Genomic DNA, 16,396 nt, shown 5'->3' on the forward strand with positions numbered 1-16,396 from the left:
ACAACTATTAAACAAACAATTATTTCTTAGACTAGCACACATGATTTGTATATAGCTATTTCCCACTTTGGTAATTTTTATCAATCATCTGTTACCAGCACAATATTTAGATATACGGCTATTAAAAGGATACTGTTCAGTATAAGAGTTCTCAGCACTTTGTGCACAGATAAGTCTTTCATATCCGTTATAAGATTGAAAGAAAGGTCCACCACCTAGGAAGGAGAAATCACAACAAAAGCCATTAATATCACAAAACACACACACATATAATAACCATTAGAGCAGGGCTCGACAAATCCAGGAGCCGGGGAGTCACTGGATAACTTTTTTGGTTATTCTCTATAGATATATTATCTGCTATAATCCCTGAAAAAAAGAGCCCCTCTGGGCAGGAAATGCGTTGGGTCAGTTGTATTTGGGAAGTGTTGTTTGTTTGTATTTGTGAACCTTTGACATTTAAGAACTCCAGATTGCAGTACATCTTGTATTGTTGGTTTATTATCACTATTATTGAGTGACTAAATGTAAAAACTAATGTTTTAATAGATAGATAGATAGATAGATAGATAGATAGATAGATAGATAGATAGATAGATAGACATGGGCAGCGCTGTGGAATCTGTTGGAGCTTTATAAATAAATAATAATAATAATAGATAGATAGATAGATAGATAGATAGATAGATAGATAGATAGATAGACAGACATACAGACAGAAAGGTAGATAGATGGACGGACAACAAATAAATAGGTAGATGGATGGACAGACCGACAGATGATAGATTGGACCTGCAAACAGCACTTATAAAAGGCTCCTCTGCATTAGGTTTCTACACATTCTGTGCCCACCTTTGTATAGACTGGCTGCTATGGGCCCCCTCTCAGCACTTGGCCCTGGGGCCACTGCACCTGCTGCACCAATGGCAGTTCTGCTCTTGGGTGGGGGTCTGTGTCTCCATAGTACATTTAATAAATAAATAAAACTAATTGAAGTTCTCCTGCACTATGTTTAGCTTCAGTAAAACAGGGGGAGAGTTTTCAGATAACATCGCTTACTGCAGATATGCACTTACCTGTAGATTTTTTGGCGGTGCAAAATCGAAAAATGTGGTCAGCTTGTTATTGGATGCTTTGAGCTCAGTCAGGTACGGCATGTGACTGACACAGGATAAATCTAGGGAGAAGTGACAGATCTCTTACATACAGCTTGCATGCTGGATAGCACTAAATAAACCACTAACTGAACTGTGAGACGTAGCTCATGTTATATGTATTTACCCATATGTGACCAGGGTGCAACTTGTAAACACTGTATGTTTCTTTATAAAATGTGTAGATAATTCTCTGCTCAGACCAAATCAGCAAAGGCCAAAGATAAAAATTCAACAACAGAGTAGCCAGTTAGACATTTGTAGCTTTTGAAAAGGGGCCCTTCTTTGCTATTTCAATACAAAATATATGAAGATGAACAGAAAGTAGTGGTTATAATTTGCGTAGAGTCTACACAATGCACAAATTGCATCCTCTACGCAAATTATAGAGGATGTGACGTTTAGTAGAAGGTGTAATATGAGGAACATTTTGCTGAAGACCCCTGGTGACCATACGAAAAACCATAAAGCTTGGGATGTGCAATGTGTAGGAGTGATTTCTGGCTCATATTTTACCCACATTCAAATCAGTAAGTTGTGTGGTTATAAAGGTAAATGCGCTATGAAGGAAATACTTTCAGGGCATTACCGTAGCCTAAAGGGCAGGAAAATCTGCCAAACTAGCGGAACAGCATGTGAGAGCAGAAGAATGCTAGAATTTTTCAGATTCAGATACACTGACCATGACAGCTGGTCATTTTTTTTATGATGTGTAGATTGTAAGAAAACAATATTAAATAATTTAAGATTTAAGAGTTTTGATGATTTTTTTTTTATTTCTTGAAAAAGAGCCAAAACAATCCAAAGACAAAAATACTGATGTTAATTCTGAATTGTAGGTTCTCATTAAAGTGCCATAAAACATATTGAGATCTGTGCATATCCTAAAAGGGCTAATTAAAGGGACAGTCAACACCAGAATTGTTGTTTAAAAAGATAGATAATCCTTATATTACCCATTCCCCAGTTTTGCAAAACCAACACTGTTATATTAATACTTTTTACTTCTGTGACTAACTTGTATCTAAGCATCTTCTGACCGCCCCTAATCACATGACTTTTAGTTATTATCTATTGACTTGCATTTTAGCCAATTAGTGCAGTGTCTGCCACTAGCCACGGGCGTGATCACAATGCTATCTATATGGCCTACATGAGCTTGCTCTCCCCTGCTGTGAAAAGTAAATAAAATAGAGGCGGCCTTCAAGGTCTTATAAATTGTCATATGAGCCTTCCTAGGTTTGCTTTCAACTAGAATACCAAGAGAACAAATCAAAATTGTTGATAAAAGTAAATTGGAAAGTTGTTTAAAATTATATGCACTATTTGAAAAATGAAAGTCTTTTTTGGACTTGACTGTCCCTTTAAGTAAAAATTAAAAAAAAAATGGTTTAAAAATTGCTGGAAAGTATTTTAAATAATTTTCAAAAATAAGCAAAATTAGTTACATAACTATGCTGTCTGGAGTAGACTGACCCACCCCCCCCCCCTTATCAGCGTTTAGCATCAGAAACACAGGCATTGTATTTCAACTGAGTTCACAGTAGCTTATTTGCTTCTAGGGATGCTCCAGCAGATAATAAGTGTTAAAGTCTTGCATTTTACCAACGCAAAAGTGGATATAGATACAGCCATATAAGGAATTGTGTGGGGAGAGCTGTACAATTCAGAAACTTAAATGAAAGGGTTAATGACAAGGCACTGCACTATACATTTGCAGGTAAAGTAATTAAAGTACATATTATATTTTGTCTCTATCCCAACTTGTTTTATGTCCCTTTAATACACCCAAAATCCAAGAACATTTGTAACTTAAAGTGATAATAAATGTTAGTGATATTTAGATGGAGTCTCATTCATCATTTGTAATGAAAATGCGCTATAACTTACTTTTTAATATAGATATAAAATTAAAATACCCGCGCTCCGCCGCCCACTACAAAGTACATTTTTCTGTGAGCTAAAGGTTTGAACTGCTCTCCAATCAGCGCTCTCCCCATATGGCACTTTTGTTGTAGCTAGAGTGCTGATTGGACAACAGTTCAAACTGTTAGATCACAGAAAAATTTACTTTTGAAGTGGGCGGCGGAGCGAGGGTAATTTTATTTTCATAGCTATATTAAAAAGTAAGTTATAGCGCAACTTCATTACAACATTTTTTTTCATGATTCAGAGCAATCAGAGTAGCAATCAGAGTTAAACCACTTTCCAATTTACTTCTGATAGCATTTTTTCTTTGTTCCTTTGGTATCTTTTGTTGAAAAGCAGATTAGTAAGCTCAGGAGTGTGCATCTGTCTGCAGCACTATATGGCAGCAGTTTTGCAAGAATGTTATGCATTTGCGAGAGCACTAGATGGCAGCACTATTTCCTGTCATGTAGTGCTAGGTATCTCTTCAACAAAGAATACAATGAAAAGTAAGCAAATGTAATAATAGAAATACATTAGAAACCTTTTTTAAAACTGTATGTTCTGTCTGAATTACAAAAGAAACATTTTGGGTTTCATGTCCCTTTAAAACACCTTAGTATTTTCTTTAAAAAAATATTTTAGTTAATTTCATGCTATAGTGTAGTTTATTATTAAAGGGACATAATACTCATATGCTAAATCACTTGAAACTGATGCAGTATAACTGTAAAAAGCTGACAGGAAAATATCATCTGAGCATCTCTATGTAAAAAAGGAAGATATTTTACCTCACAATCTCCTTAGCTCAGCAGAGTAAGTACTGCGTAAAATTATACTCAGCTGCAGGTAAAAACATTTTTTTAAAAAAATGAAGAAATGAACAGCAGCCAATCAGGTCATGAACTCTTTTACTGTGATCTCATGAGATTTCACTTAACTCTCATGAGATTTCATAGTAAACTTCCTTAAACTGAATAGGAAAATAAGATGAGTGTACACGAGGCTCACTCCCTTGGCTGTCCCGGGACAGACATACTGATTTGCTGCTTAAAGTCCTTTACAATGGGGTGTGAATACTTAGGACATTTTGAGGTAAAATATCTTTCTTTTTATATAAAGATGCTCAGGTGATATTTTCTAGTCAGCTTTTTACAGCTAAACTGCATCACTATTAAGTGTTTCAACATTTGAGTATCATGGCCCTTTAAAGTGATGGTCAAGTATGACTAACTACATCTTGCGATCCTAATGTAACTAGCAAAATAATGTGACTTTCATTCATCATTTCGCCATATTCATTCTAGTTTGTGCGCTATCTTATATTATTTTCCTACCTTACTAATATCCATCCTCCTCCCGTCGATTGTCCGCCATTGTTTTTTCTGCCGTCATGTGTTTTTATTATCCAATTACAGTACAGGCCACTCGGGGAATCAGCTCTAAGTAAAAACACCCTTATTCAATTCTGCGCATGCCCTAGCTCCGTAATCGCATCCTAATCTCTGTCTCACCGCGGTTACGGAGCTAGGGCATGCGCAGAATTGAATAAGGGTGTTTTTACTTAGAGCTGATTCCCCGAGTGGCCTGTACTGTAATTGGATAATAAAAACACGTGACGGCAGAAAAAACAATGGCGGACAATCGACGGGAGGAGGATGGATATTAGTAAGGTAGGAGAATAATATAAGATAGCGCACAAACTAGAATGAATATGGCGAAATGATGAATGAAAGTCACATTATTTTGCTAGTTACATTAGGATCGCAAGATGTAGTTAGTCATACTTGACCATCACTTTAAATAAATGGATATATTATTTTTAATGACCTCCTTCAAAAATATGTTTTATATGAAAATGTCATATTTTATATTTGTATATTTACTTTATTAAAGGGACTCTAAACACTAAAAGTATGGTGTCTATAATGTTGTATTTAAAGTAACGATCAATCAGAATAATATGCTATTTTTTTATTATATTAGTTGTTTAAATATTGAAGAAATTAGTTTTAGTTTTCATAAAGTTACTGTAACCACAATGTGTATTCTTATCTCATCTCTTCTGGGGAAAGTGAGTGACAGATATAAATGTATTACTACAATGAGCAAACAATGGCTGTGTATAATATAGCAGGGTTTACGCTGGTGTTAAATTATAAGAAATGTGGCAAACTAAATCATGAAAGTATATAGCAAAGCTGTTTATTTCTAAGCACAATTTAATATTTTAAATTTCAAACTATTCAACGTTCCTTTGAGGTAGGATTTATTTCCTGATGAAGAAACAGAAAAACATAGAAGGAATTAGAGGCATATGATATTAATGCAGCTACAGAATATTTGAAAAATTTTAGTTTAATGTATAATATTACTGATATCAGTAAATGTATGATGTATGAGGTCAGCAACAATAAATTACAAGTGTATGACATCAGCATTTACATCATATGTCATAATCTGTGTGTTGTAGGTGATGTCATTTGTGGTCCTACTTATGATGTCACACAAATCATGTTTTCTTGTTGAACCAATAAGGTTATGATGCAATTACTGCTCATCCTAGATCATATTTTACATATCCGAAATCTAACGTTTTTCATTCAATTACTAACCCCAGACCTGTGCGACTTTGATTAAGTGTACGGCCAATATTAAATTCTCAAGACTGAGCCTGGTTTAAAGGTGATAAACATTTCCCAATTAATAGCATTAAACAATGTGTGTTGGCAAATAAATGAATCATACACACCAGTGATTTCATTGCAGGAGACATCCAGTTTTTGCAGGTGAATGTATTTGCAGAGGAGCTGAATGCTCTGTAACATACGATTCTGCAAAGGGAACATTAAAGAGACAGTAAAGTCAAAATCAAACTTTCATGATTCAGATAGGGCGTGTCATTTTAAAACAACTTCCCAATTTACTTTTATCATAACATTTTGCTTGGTACTCTTTTTTTAAAGGCTAAACCTAGGTAGGCACAAACGGATTTCTAAACCGTTGAAAACCTCCTCTTATCTCAGTGCATTTTGACAGTTTTTCACAGTAAGTCAGCGCTAGTTCATGTTATAGATAAACACCCTGCTCACTCCAGTGGAGTTATTTAGGAGTCCGCACTATTTGGCTAAAATGCATGTCTGTCAAAAGCACTGAGATAAGGAGGGTGTCTGCTGAGGCTTAAATACAAGATAATCACAGAGGTAAAAACAAAATGTATGCTTACCAGATAAATTCCTTTCTTTCCTTGCCAGGAGAGTCCACAACTTCATTCCTTACTGTTGGGAAATACAACACCTGGCCACCAGGAGGAGGCAAAGACAACCCAGCCAAAGGCTTAAATATCCCTCCCACCTCCCCTATCCCTCCCGTCATTCAGCCGAGGGAACGAGGAAAGTAGGAGAAACATCTGGGTATAAAGGTGTCATAAGAAAAACAAAAAGGGGGCCGCCCCCCAAAAAAAAAATAACTTACTGGCGGGTTCGTGGACTCTCCTTGCCAGGGAAAAAAAGGATTTATCTAGTAAACATAAATTTTGTTTTCTTGCCATAAGGCAGGGAGAGTCCACAACTTCATTCCTTACTATTGGGAAAACAATACCCAAGCTCCAGAGGACACTAAAGGAATAACAGAAGGGAACAAAAAAGAGGCGGACCCTAATCTGAGGGCACCACAACATGCAAAGTCTCCCAAAAGCTGCTTCAGCCGAAACAAAAACACATCCAACTTGTTCAATTTAGAAAAAAGTATACAAGGAGGACCAGGCAGCCACCTTACAAATCTGATCCATTGAGGCTTCATTCTTAAAAGCCCAGGAAGAAGCTACTGCTCTAGGGAAATGAGCCGTAATCCTCTCAGGAGGCTGTTGTTCGGCCATCTCATAATCTAGGCAGATGACACTTCTCAGCCAGAAAGATAGGTAAGACGTAGTGGCCTTCTGACCCCTACGCTTACCTGCATAGATGACAAACAAAGATGAAGATTGTCTGAACTCCTTAGTAGCCTGAAGATAGAACTTCAAGGCACAAACCACATCTAGATTGTGAAGCAAACGTTCCTTCGCCAAAGAAGGATTGGGACACAAGGAAGGAACAACAATCTCTTGATTAATGTTGCGATCTGACACCACCTTAGGAAGGAAACCTAACTTAGTACATAAAAGGGGGGGGGGTCGCATTGCAAGGCAGCAATCTCTGAGACCCTGCGGGCAAAGGCAATAGCCAATAGAAACAAAACCTTCCAAGATAACAGTTTAATGTCAACATTATGCATGGGCTCAAAGCGGAGCCTGCTGCAACACACAAAGAACAAGATTGAGACTCCAAGGTGGAGCCATCTTTCTAAACACAGGTCTGATCCTAGTCAGGGCCTTAATGAAGGACTTGTGCAGCAACACCGACAGGGCCGATATCTGTCCCTTCAGGGAACTAGCAGATAGACCCTTCTCCATTCCATCCTGGAAAAAAGATAAAATTCTGTCAACTTTAACCTTATGCCAAGAAAAATAATGCTCCTCACACCAGTGCAGGTAAGTCCGCCACACCTTATGGTAGATGCATCAAGTAACTGGCTTACGAGCCTAAATCAAAGTGTCGATGACACTCTGAGAAAAACCTCCTGGCTAAGACTAAGCATTCAATAACTTAATTTCTAGTGATGAACGGCAAAGAATGACTGGGGGGATAGGGGAAGTGGGATGGATATTTAAGCCTTTGGCTGGGGTGTCTTTGCCTCCTTCTGGTAGCCAGGTGTTGTATTTCCCAACAGTAAGGAATGAAGTTGTGGACTCTCCCTGCCTTATGGAAAGAAAAGTATAATTCTATAACAGTGCTGGTTATGCAAAACTGGGGAATGCTTAACAAAGGGATTTTTATTATTATTTTTATTATATTTTTATTGAGGATATATATTACAGATATCTCAGAATAGAGTGCAATATACAGTCCTGGCCAAAAGTTTTGAGAATGACACAAATATTAATTGTCACAAAATCTGCTGCTTCAGTGTTTTTAGATCTTTTTGTCAGATGTTACTATTGTATAATGAAGTATAATTACAAGCATTTCATACGTGTTAAAGGCTTTTATTGACAATTACATTAAGTTTATGAAGAGTCAATATTTGCAGTGTTGACACTTCTTTTTCAAGACCTCTGCAATTCGCCTTGGCGTGCTGTCAATCAACTTCTGAGCCACATCATGACTGATGGTAGCCTATTCTTGCATAATCAATGAGTTGTTCACCGCCTCTTGAGGATTGACCACAAGTTCTCAATGGGATTAAGGTATGGTGAGTTTCCTGGCCATGGACCCAAAATTTTGATGTTTTGTTCCCCAAGCCACTTAGTTATCACTTTTGCCTTATGGCAAGGTGCTCCATGATGTTGAAGGCATTGTTCATCACCAAATTGTTCTTGAATCGTTAGGAGAAGTTGCTCTTGGAGGATGTTTTTGTACCATTCTTTATTCATGGCTGTGTTCTTAGGTAAAATTGTAAGTGAGCCCACTCCCTTGGCTGAGAAGCAACCCCACACATGAATGGTCTCAGGATGCTTTACTGTTGGCATGACACAGGACTGATGGTAGCGCTCACCTTTTCCTCAGCAGTCCAATCCCAAAATATCAGTCTGTCCCTGATGTTTTTCCTGGAGAGAAGTGGCTTCTTTGCTGCCCTTCTTGATACCAGGTCATCCTCCAAAAGTCTTTGCCTCACTGTGCATGCAGATGCACTCACACCTACCTGCTGCCATTCCTGAGCAAGCTCTGCACTGGTGGTGCCCCAATCCTGCAGCTGAATCAACTTTAGGAGACGATCCTGGCACTTGCTAGACTTTCCTGGGCACCCTAAAGCCTTCTTCACAACAATTGAACTTCTCTTCTTGAAGTTCTTGATGATTCAATAAAAGGTTGATTTAAGTGCAATCTTAGTAGCAGCAATATCCTTGCCTGTGAATCCTTTTTTTTGTGCAAAGCAATGATGACTGCACATGTTTCCTTGCAGATTACCATGGTTAAAAGAGGAGAATATTTTTTTAAGCACCATCCTCCTTTTTAAAGTTTCCAGTCTGGTATTCAAGCTCAATCAGCATGACAAAGTGGTCTCCAGCCTTGTCCTCGTCAACACTGACACCTATGCTAATGAGAGAATTACTGGCATGATGTCAGCTGGTCCTTTTGTGGCAAGGCTGAAATGAAGGAAATGTTTTTTGGGGGGATTAAGTTAATTTTTATTGCAAAGATGGACTTTGCAATTGATCTGATTACTCTTCATAACATTCTGGAGTATATGCAAATTGCCATCATAAAAACACAATTTATGCTTACCTGATAAATTTATTTCTCTTGTGGTGTATCCAGTCCATGGATCATCCATTACTTGTGGGATATTCTCCTTCCCAACAGGAAGTTGCAAGAGGACACCCACAGCAGAGCTGCTATATAGCTCCTCCCCTAACTGCCATATCCAGTCATTCGACCGAAACAAGCAGAGAAAGGAGAAAACATAGGGTGCAGTGGTGACTGTAGTTTAATCTAAAATTTTGACCTGCCTTGGACTGGATACACCACAAGAGAAATAAATTTATCAGGTAAGCATAAATTGTGTTTTCTCTTGTAAGGTGTATCCAGTCCACGGATCATCCATTGTGGGATACCAATACCAAAGCTAAAGTACACGGATGAAGGGAGGGACAAGGCAGGTACCACTGCCTGTAAAACCTTTCTCCCAAAAATAGCCTCCGAAGAAGCAAAAGTATCAAATTTGTAGAATTTTGAAAAAAGTATGAAGCGAAGACCAAGTCGCCGCCTTGCAAATCTGTTCAACAGAAGCCTCATTTTTAAAGGCCCAAGTGGAAGCCACAGCTCTAGTAGAATGAACTGTAATCCTTTCAGGAGGCTGCTGTCCAGCAGTCTCATAGGCTAAGCGGATTATGCTTCTTAGTCAAAAAGAAAGAGAGGTTGCCGAAGCCTTTTGACCTCTCCTCTGTCCAGAGTTAATCACAAACAAGCAGATGTTTGACGAAAATCTTTAGTAGCTTGTAAGTAAAACTTTAAAGCACGAACCATGTCCAGATTATGTAAAAGACGTTACTTCTTTGAAGAAGGATTAGGACACAATGATGGAACAACAATCTCTTGATTGATATTCTTAGTAGATACCACCTTAGGCAAAACCCCAGGTTTTGTACGCAGAACTACCTTATCTGTATGGAAGATCAGATAAGGAGAATCACATTGTAAAGCAGATAACTCGGAAACTCTATGAGCCGAGGAAATAGCCATCAAAAAAAGAACTTTCCAAGATAAAAGTTTGATATCTATGGAATGAAGAGGTTCAAACGGAACCCCTTGAAGAACTTCAAGAACCAAATTTAAGCTCCATGGGGGAGTAACAGGTTTAAACACAGGCTTGATTCTAATCAACGCCTGACAAAACGCCTGAACGTCTGGAACATCCGCCAGACGCTTGTGCAAAAGAATAGACAGTGCAGAAATCTGTCCCTTCAAAGAACTAGCTGATAATCCTTTTTCCAACCCCTCTTGGAGAAAAGATAATATCCTGGGAATCCTAACCTTACTCCATGAGTAACTTTTGGATTCACACCAATAAAGATATTTACGCCATATCTTATGGTAGATTTTCCTGGTGACAGGCTTTCGTGCCTGTATTAAGGTATCAATAACTTACTCGGAGAAGCCACGCTTTGATAAAATCAAGCGTTCAATCTCCAGGCAGTCAGTCTCAGTGAAATTAGATTTGGATGATTGAAAGGACCTTGTAGTAGAAGGTCTCGTCTCAAAGGCAGAGTCCAAGGTGGAAAGGATGACATGTCCACTAGGTCTGCATACCAAGTCCTGCGTGGCCACGCAGGCGCTATCAAGATCACTGATGCTCTCTCCTGCTTGATTTTGGCAATCAGTCGAGGGAGCAGAGGAAACGGTGGAAACACGTAAGCCAGGTTGAAAGACCAAGGCGCTGCTAGAGCATCTATCAGCATCGCTTCCGGGTCCCTGGACCTGGATCCGTAACAAGGAAGCTTGGCGTTCTGGCAAGACACCATGAGATCCAATTCTGGTGTGCCCCAACGATGAACCAATTGAGCAAACACCTCCGGATGGAGTTCCCACTCCCCCGGATGAAAAGTCTGACGACTTAGAAAATCCGCCTCCCAGTTCTCTACACCTGGGATATGGATCGCTGATAGATGGCAAGAGTGTCTCTCTGCCCAGCGAATTATTTTGGAGACTTCTAACATCGCTAGGGAACTCCTTGTTCCCCTTTGATGGTTGATGTAAGCCACAGTCGTGATGTTGTCCGACTGAAATCTGATGAACCTCAGGGTTGTCAACTGAGGCCAGGCTTGAAGAGCATTGAATATTGCCCTCAATTCCAGAATATTTATTGGGAGGAGTTTCTCCTCCTGAGTCCACGATCCCTGAGCCTTCAGGGAATTCCAGACTGCACCCCAACCTAGAACACTGGCATCTGTCGTTACAATTGTCCAATCTGGCCTGCGAAAGGTCATACCTTTGGACAGATGGACCCGAGATAGCCACCAGAGAAGAGAATCTCTGGTCTCTTGATCCAGATTTAGTAGTGGGGACAAATCTGTGTAATCCCCATTCCACTGACTGAGCATGCATAGTTGCAGCGGTCTGAGATGTAGGCGCGCAAACGGTACTATGTCCATTGTCGCTACTATTAAGCCAATTACTTCCATGCACTGAGCCATCGAAGGGCGCGGAATAGAATGGAGAACACGGCAAGAATTTAGAAGTTTTGATAACATGGACTCCGTCAGGTAAATTTTCATTTCTACAGAATCTATCAGAGTTCCTAGGAAGGAAACTCTTGTGAGTGGGGATAGAGAACTCTTTTCCTCGTTCACTTTCCACCCATGCGACCTCAGAAATGCCAAAACTATGTCCGTATGGGACTTGGCAATTTGGAAGTTTGACGCCTGTATCAGGATGTCGTCTAGATAAGGGGCCACTGCTATGCCCCGCGGCCTTAGGACTGCCAGAAGCGACCCCAGAACCTTTGTAAAAATTCTTGGGGCTGTAGCTAACCCGAAGGGAAGAGCCACAAACTGGTAATGCCTGTCCAGAAAAGCAAACCTTAGGATGTGTATCGGAATGTGAAGGTAAGCATCCTTTAAATCCACGGTAGTCATATATTGACCCTCCTGGATCATAGGTAGGATGGTCCGAATAGTTTCCATTTTAAATGATGGAACTCTGAGGAATTTGTTTAAGATCTTTAGATCCAAGATTGGTCTGAATGTTCCCTCTTTTTTGGGAACCACAAACAGATTTGAGTAAAATCCCTGTCCCTGTTCCTCCTTTGGAACTGGATGGATCACTCCCATAACTAGAAGGTCTTGCACACAGTGTAAGAATGCCTCTTTCTTTATCTGGTTCACAGATAATCGTGAAAGGTGAAATCTCCCTTGTGGAGGGGAAGCCTTGAAGTCCAGAAGATACCCCTGAGATATAATCTCCAACGCCCAGGGATCCTGAACATCTCTTGCCCACGCCTGGGCGAAGAGAGAAAGTCTGCCCCCTACTAGATCCGTTACCGGATAGGGGGCCGTTCCTTCATGCTGTCTTAGAGGCAGCAGCAGGCTTTTTGGCCTGCTTGCCTTTGTTCCAGGACTGGTTAGGTTTCCAGGCCGTCTTGGACTGAGCAAAAGTTCCCTCTTGTTTTGTAGCAGAGGAAGTTGATGCTGCACTTGCCTTGAAGTTTCGAAAGGCACGAAAATTAGACTGTTTGGCCCTTGATTTGGACCTGTCCTAAGGAAGGGCATGACCTTTACCTCCAGTAATGTCAGCAATAATTTCCTTCAAACCAGGCCCGAATAGGGTCTGCCCCTTGAAGGGAATGTTAAGTAATTTAGACTTTGAAGTCACGTCAGCTGACCAAGATTTAAGCCATAGCGCCCTGCGTGCCTGGATGGCAAATCCAGAATTCTTAGCCGTTAGTTTAGTCAAATGAACAATGGCATCAGAAACAAAAGAATTATCTAGCTTAAGTGCTCTAAGCTTGTTAAGTATATCATCCAATGGAGTCGTTGCCTGTAAAGCCTCTTCCAGAGACTCAAACCAGAACGCCGCAGCAGGAGTGACAGGAGCAATGCATGCAAGGGGCTGCAGGATAAAACTTTGTTGAATAAACATTTTCTTAAGGTAACCCTCTAATTTTTTATCCATAGGATCTGAAAAAGCACAACTGTCCTCAACAGGGATAGTAGTACGCTTTGCTAAAGTAGAAACTGCTCCCTCCACCTTAGGGACCGTCTGCCATAAGTCCCGTGTGGTGGCGTCTATTGGAAACATTTTTCTAAAAATAGGAGGGGGGGGAAACGGCACACCGGGTCTATCCCACTCTTTATTAATAATTTCTGTAAACCTTTTAGGTATTGGAAAAACCTCAGTACACACCGGCACTGCAAAGTATTTATCCAGTCTACACAATTTCTCTGGCACTGCAATTGTGTCACAGTCATTCAGAGCAGCTAAAACCTCCCTAAGCAGTACACGGAGGTTCTTAAGCTTAAATTTAAAAGTAGAAATATCAGAATCAGGTTTCCCTGAGTCAGAGATATCACCTACAGACTGAAGCTCTCCTTCCTCAGCTTCTGCATATTGTGAGGCAGTATCAGACATGGACCTTAAAGCGTCTGTATGCTCTGTATTACGCCTAACACCAGAGCTATCACGCTTTCCTCTAAATTCAGGCAGCCTGGCTAATGCCGCTGACAGTGTATTATCCATGACTGCCGCCATGTCTTGTAAAGTAATTGCTATGGGCGTCCTTGATGTACTTGGCGCCATTTGAGCGTGAGTCCCTTGAGCAGGAGTCAAAGGGTCTGACACGTGGGGAGAGTTAGTCGGCATAACTTCCCCCTCGTCAGAATCCTCTGGTGATAAATTTTTTAAAGACAAAAGCTGATCTTTATTGTTTAAAGTGAAATCAATACATTTAGTACACATTCTCATATGGGGTTCCACCATGGCTTTTAAACATAATGAACAAGGAGTTTCCTCTATGTCAGACATGTTTGTACAGACTAGCAATGAGACTAGCAAGCTTGGAAAACACTTTAAATCAAGTTAACAAGCCTATATAAAAAACGGTACTGTGCCTTTAAGAGAAACAAATTTTGTAAAAATTTGAAAAACAGTGAAAAAAGGCAGTAAATCAAACAAAATTTTTACAGTGTATGTAATAGGTTAGCAGAGCATTGCACCCACTTGCAAATGGATGATTAACCCCTTAATGCAAAAAACGGATCAAAAAAACGAAATAAACGTTTTTTAAACAGTCACAACAACTGCCACAGCTCTACTGTGGCCCTACCTTCCTCAATAAACGACTTTTGAAGCCTTTAGAGCCCTTCAGAGATGTCCTATAGCATGCAGGGGACTGCTCAGGGAAGCTGAATGTCTCTGTCTGTAATTTTAACTGCGCAAAAAAGCGCTAAAATAGGCCCCTCCCACTCATACTACCACAGTGGAAAGCCTCAGGAAACTGTTTCTAGGCAAAAATCAAGCCAGCCATGTGGAAAAAACTAGGCCCCAATAAAGTTTTATCACCAAAGCATATATAAAAACGATTAAACATGCCAGCAAACGTTTTATATTGCCATTTTATAAGAGTATATATCTCTGATAGTAAGCCTGATACAAGTCGCTATTAAATCACTGTATTTAGGCTTAACTTACATTAATCCGGTATCAGCAGCATTTTCTAGTCCCTAGAAAAATTTAAAACTGCACATACCTTATAGCAGGATAACCTGCACGCCATTCTCCCTCTGAAGTTACCTCACTCCTCAGACATATGTGAGAACAGCAGTGGATCTTAGTTACAAGCTGCTAAGATCATAGAAAACGCAGGCAGATTCTTCTTCTAAATACTGCCTGAGATAAAATAGTACAACTCCGGTACTATTTGAAAATAACAAACTTTTGATTGAAGAAAAAACTAACTATATTTTACCACTCTCCTCTTACTACCTCCATCTTTGTTGAGAGTTGCAAGAGAATGACTGGATATGGCAGTTAGGGGAGGAGCTATATAGCAGCTCTGCTGTGGGTGTCCTCTTGCAACTTCCTGTTGGGAAGGAGAATATCTCACAAGTAATGGATGATCCGTGGACTGGATACACCTTACAAGAGAAAACTAATATTTGTGGAGGGCGTGCCTAGGCAGTGGCCATGACAGGTCACATTCTCTAAGGCTCTGGAAGAGAACAAAATAATCAGCCGATAATGCTGTGAACACAAAAGCATCCATATCAACAGACACTATTATGAGAATCTTTGATCCAAACTGAACAGATAAATATATGTCTTGCTGTATTTATGACCTTCCTGTCAAGATCTGGGCCGATGTGACTTTAGGCGGCAGCCTACTACAAGATTCATCACCCCCCCCAGGGCCACGGGGGTTATAGCCGTGATATGGCTAATCTAAATAAGGAGGAAACTCACAAAGATATATGCACTCTTCTTGCTAACCTAGAGCAACGAATAACACATCACTTTGGCAGCCTCATCAGGGGACTGACCTACAGGATCCACCACTGCAAATAGCAAACAGAAGGCCTGGTACACAATCCTACCCCTGGTTGAATGCACCCGCTGATAATGGTGAGCCGTTATACCAAGATAACCTGACTACGGAAGAGGAAGACCGAAGGGACGAAATAGCTGTAACCCAATCTGCTCATCTCAGTTGGCCAGCGGGAGTTAGGCTGAAACCCTGTGCACATTCACCCCCTATGGATGTCCAGGGCAATGCGGCCAGTCCCCTGGAGAATCGGGTAGAAAATCCCAGTTATATAGCGCAGGGTAAGGCTATACTCCAGATTACACCGCAATGTGAGAGAGATACGACTCGGATTGATGAGGACGTCACTGATGCTCCCTTGCATAGCCCGGTGTGTGGCTGGCTATTCCCGGTTACAGGCTTCACTATGACGCTGAAAAAGAAGATAGCTGAGAACACTCCTCACGCTTGGATCTCGCCATCCGCATACCGGGGAGTCTTCTTGTTGGATATGGTGAGCTTCACGGAGGGTCTTTTAGCTCTGATGAATATATCGACAGTCAGGAATGCCACCCACCCTCAGGCTTCATCACTTACATACTGGGAGTACATCTTGCTGGACAGACTATGTTTAATAGAGCCCATGTGTAGGTGTGGAGTAGGGTGAAGTTAAGGCCTCTTATAATATAACTCATGTGTGGGTACAATTTTTATCTAGCTCTAGTACTCCACTACATGTATAATGGCTATGTTGGTCTGGACTTGGTTCTCCCTGCTGGACT

The 16,396-nt window shown here is 40.4% G+C and overlaps 1 protein-coding gene across 1 annotated transcript in view; it reads right to left on the minus strand.

Moving 5' to 3' along the window:
- LRGUK (leucine rich repeats and guanylate kinase domain containing) overlaps positions 1-16,396 on the minus strand; it is a 208,160-nt gene that overhangs the window by 165,214 nt on the left and 26,550 nt on the right. The window contains exons 3-5 of the mRNA XM_053716389.1: positions 5,815-5,896; positions 1,077-1,177; positions 134-215 (exon numbers count right to left, since the gene is read on the minus strand). Of these exons, the coding sequence (XP_053572364.1) occupies positions 134-215; positions 1,077-1,177; positions 5,815-5,896 (265 nt within the window). The remainder of the gene's footprint in view (positions 1-133; positions 216-1,076; positions 1,178-5,814; positions 5,897-16,396) is intronic.

The sequence above is a fragment of the Bombina bombina genome, chromosome 6 (genome assembly GCF_027579735.1).
Source record: "Bombina bombina isolate aBomBom1 chromosome 6, aBomBom1.pri, whole genome shotgun sequence".
Taxonomy (NCBI): Eukaryota; Metazoa; Chordata; class Amphibia; order Anura; family Bombinatoridae; genus Bombina; species Bombina bombina.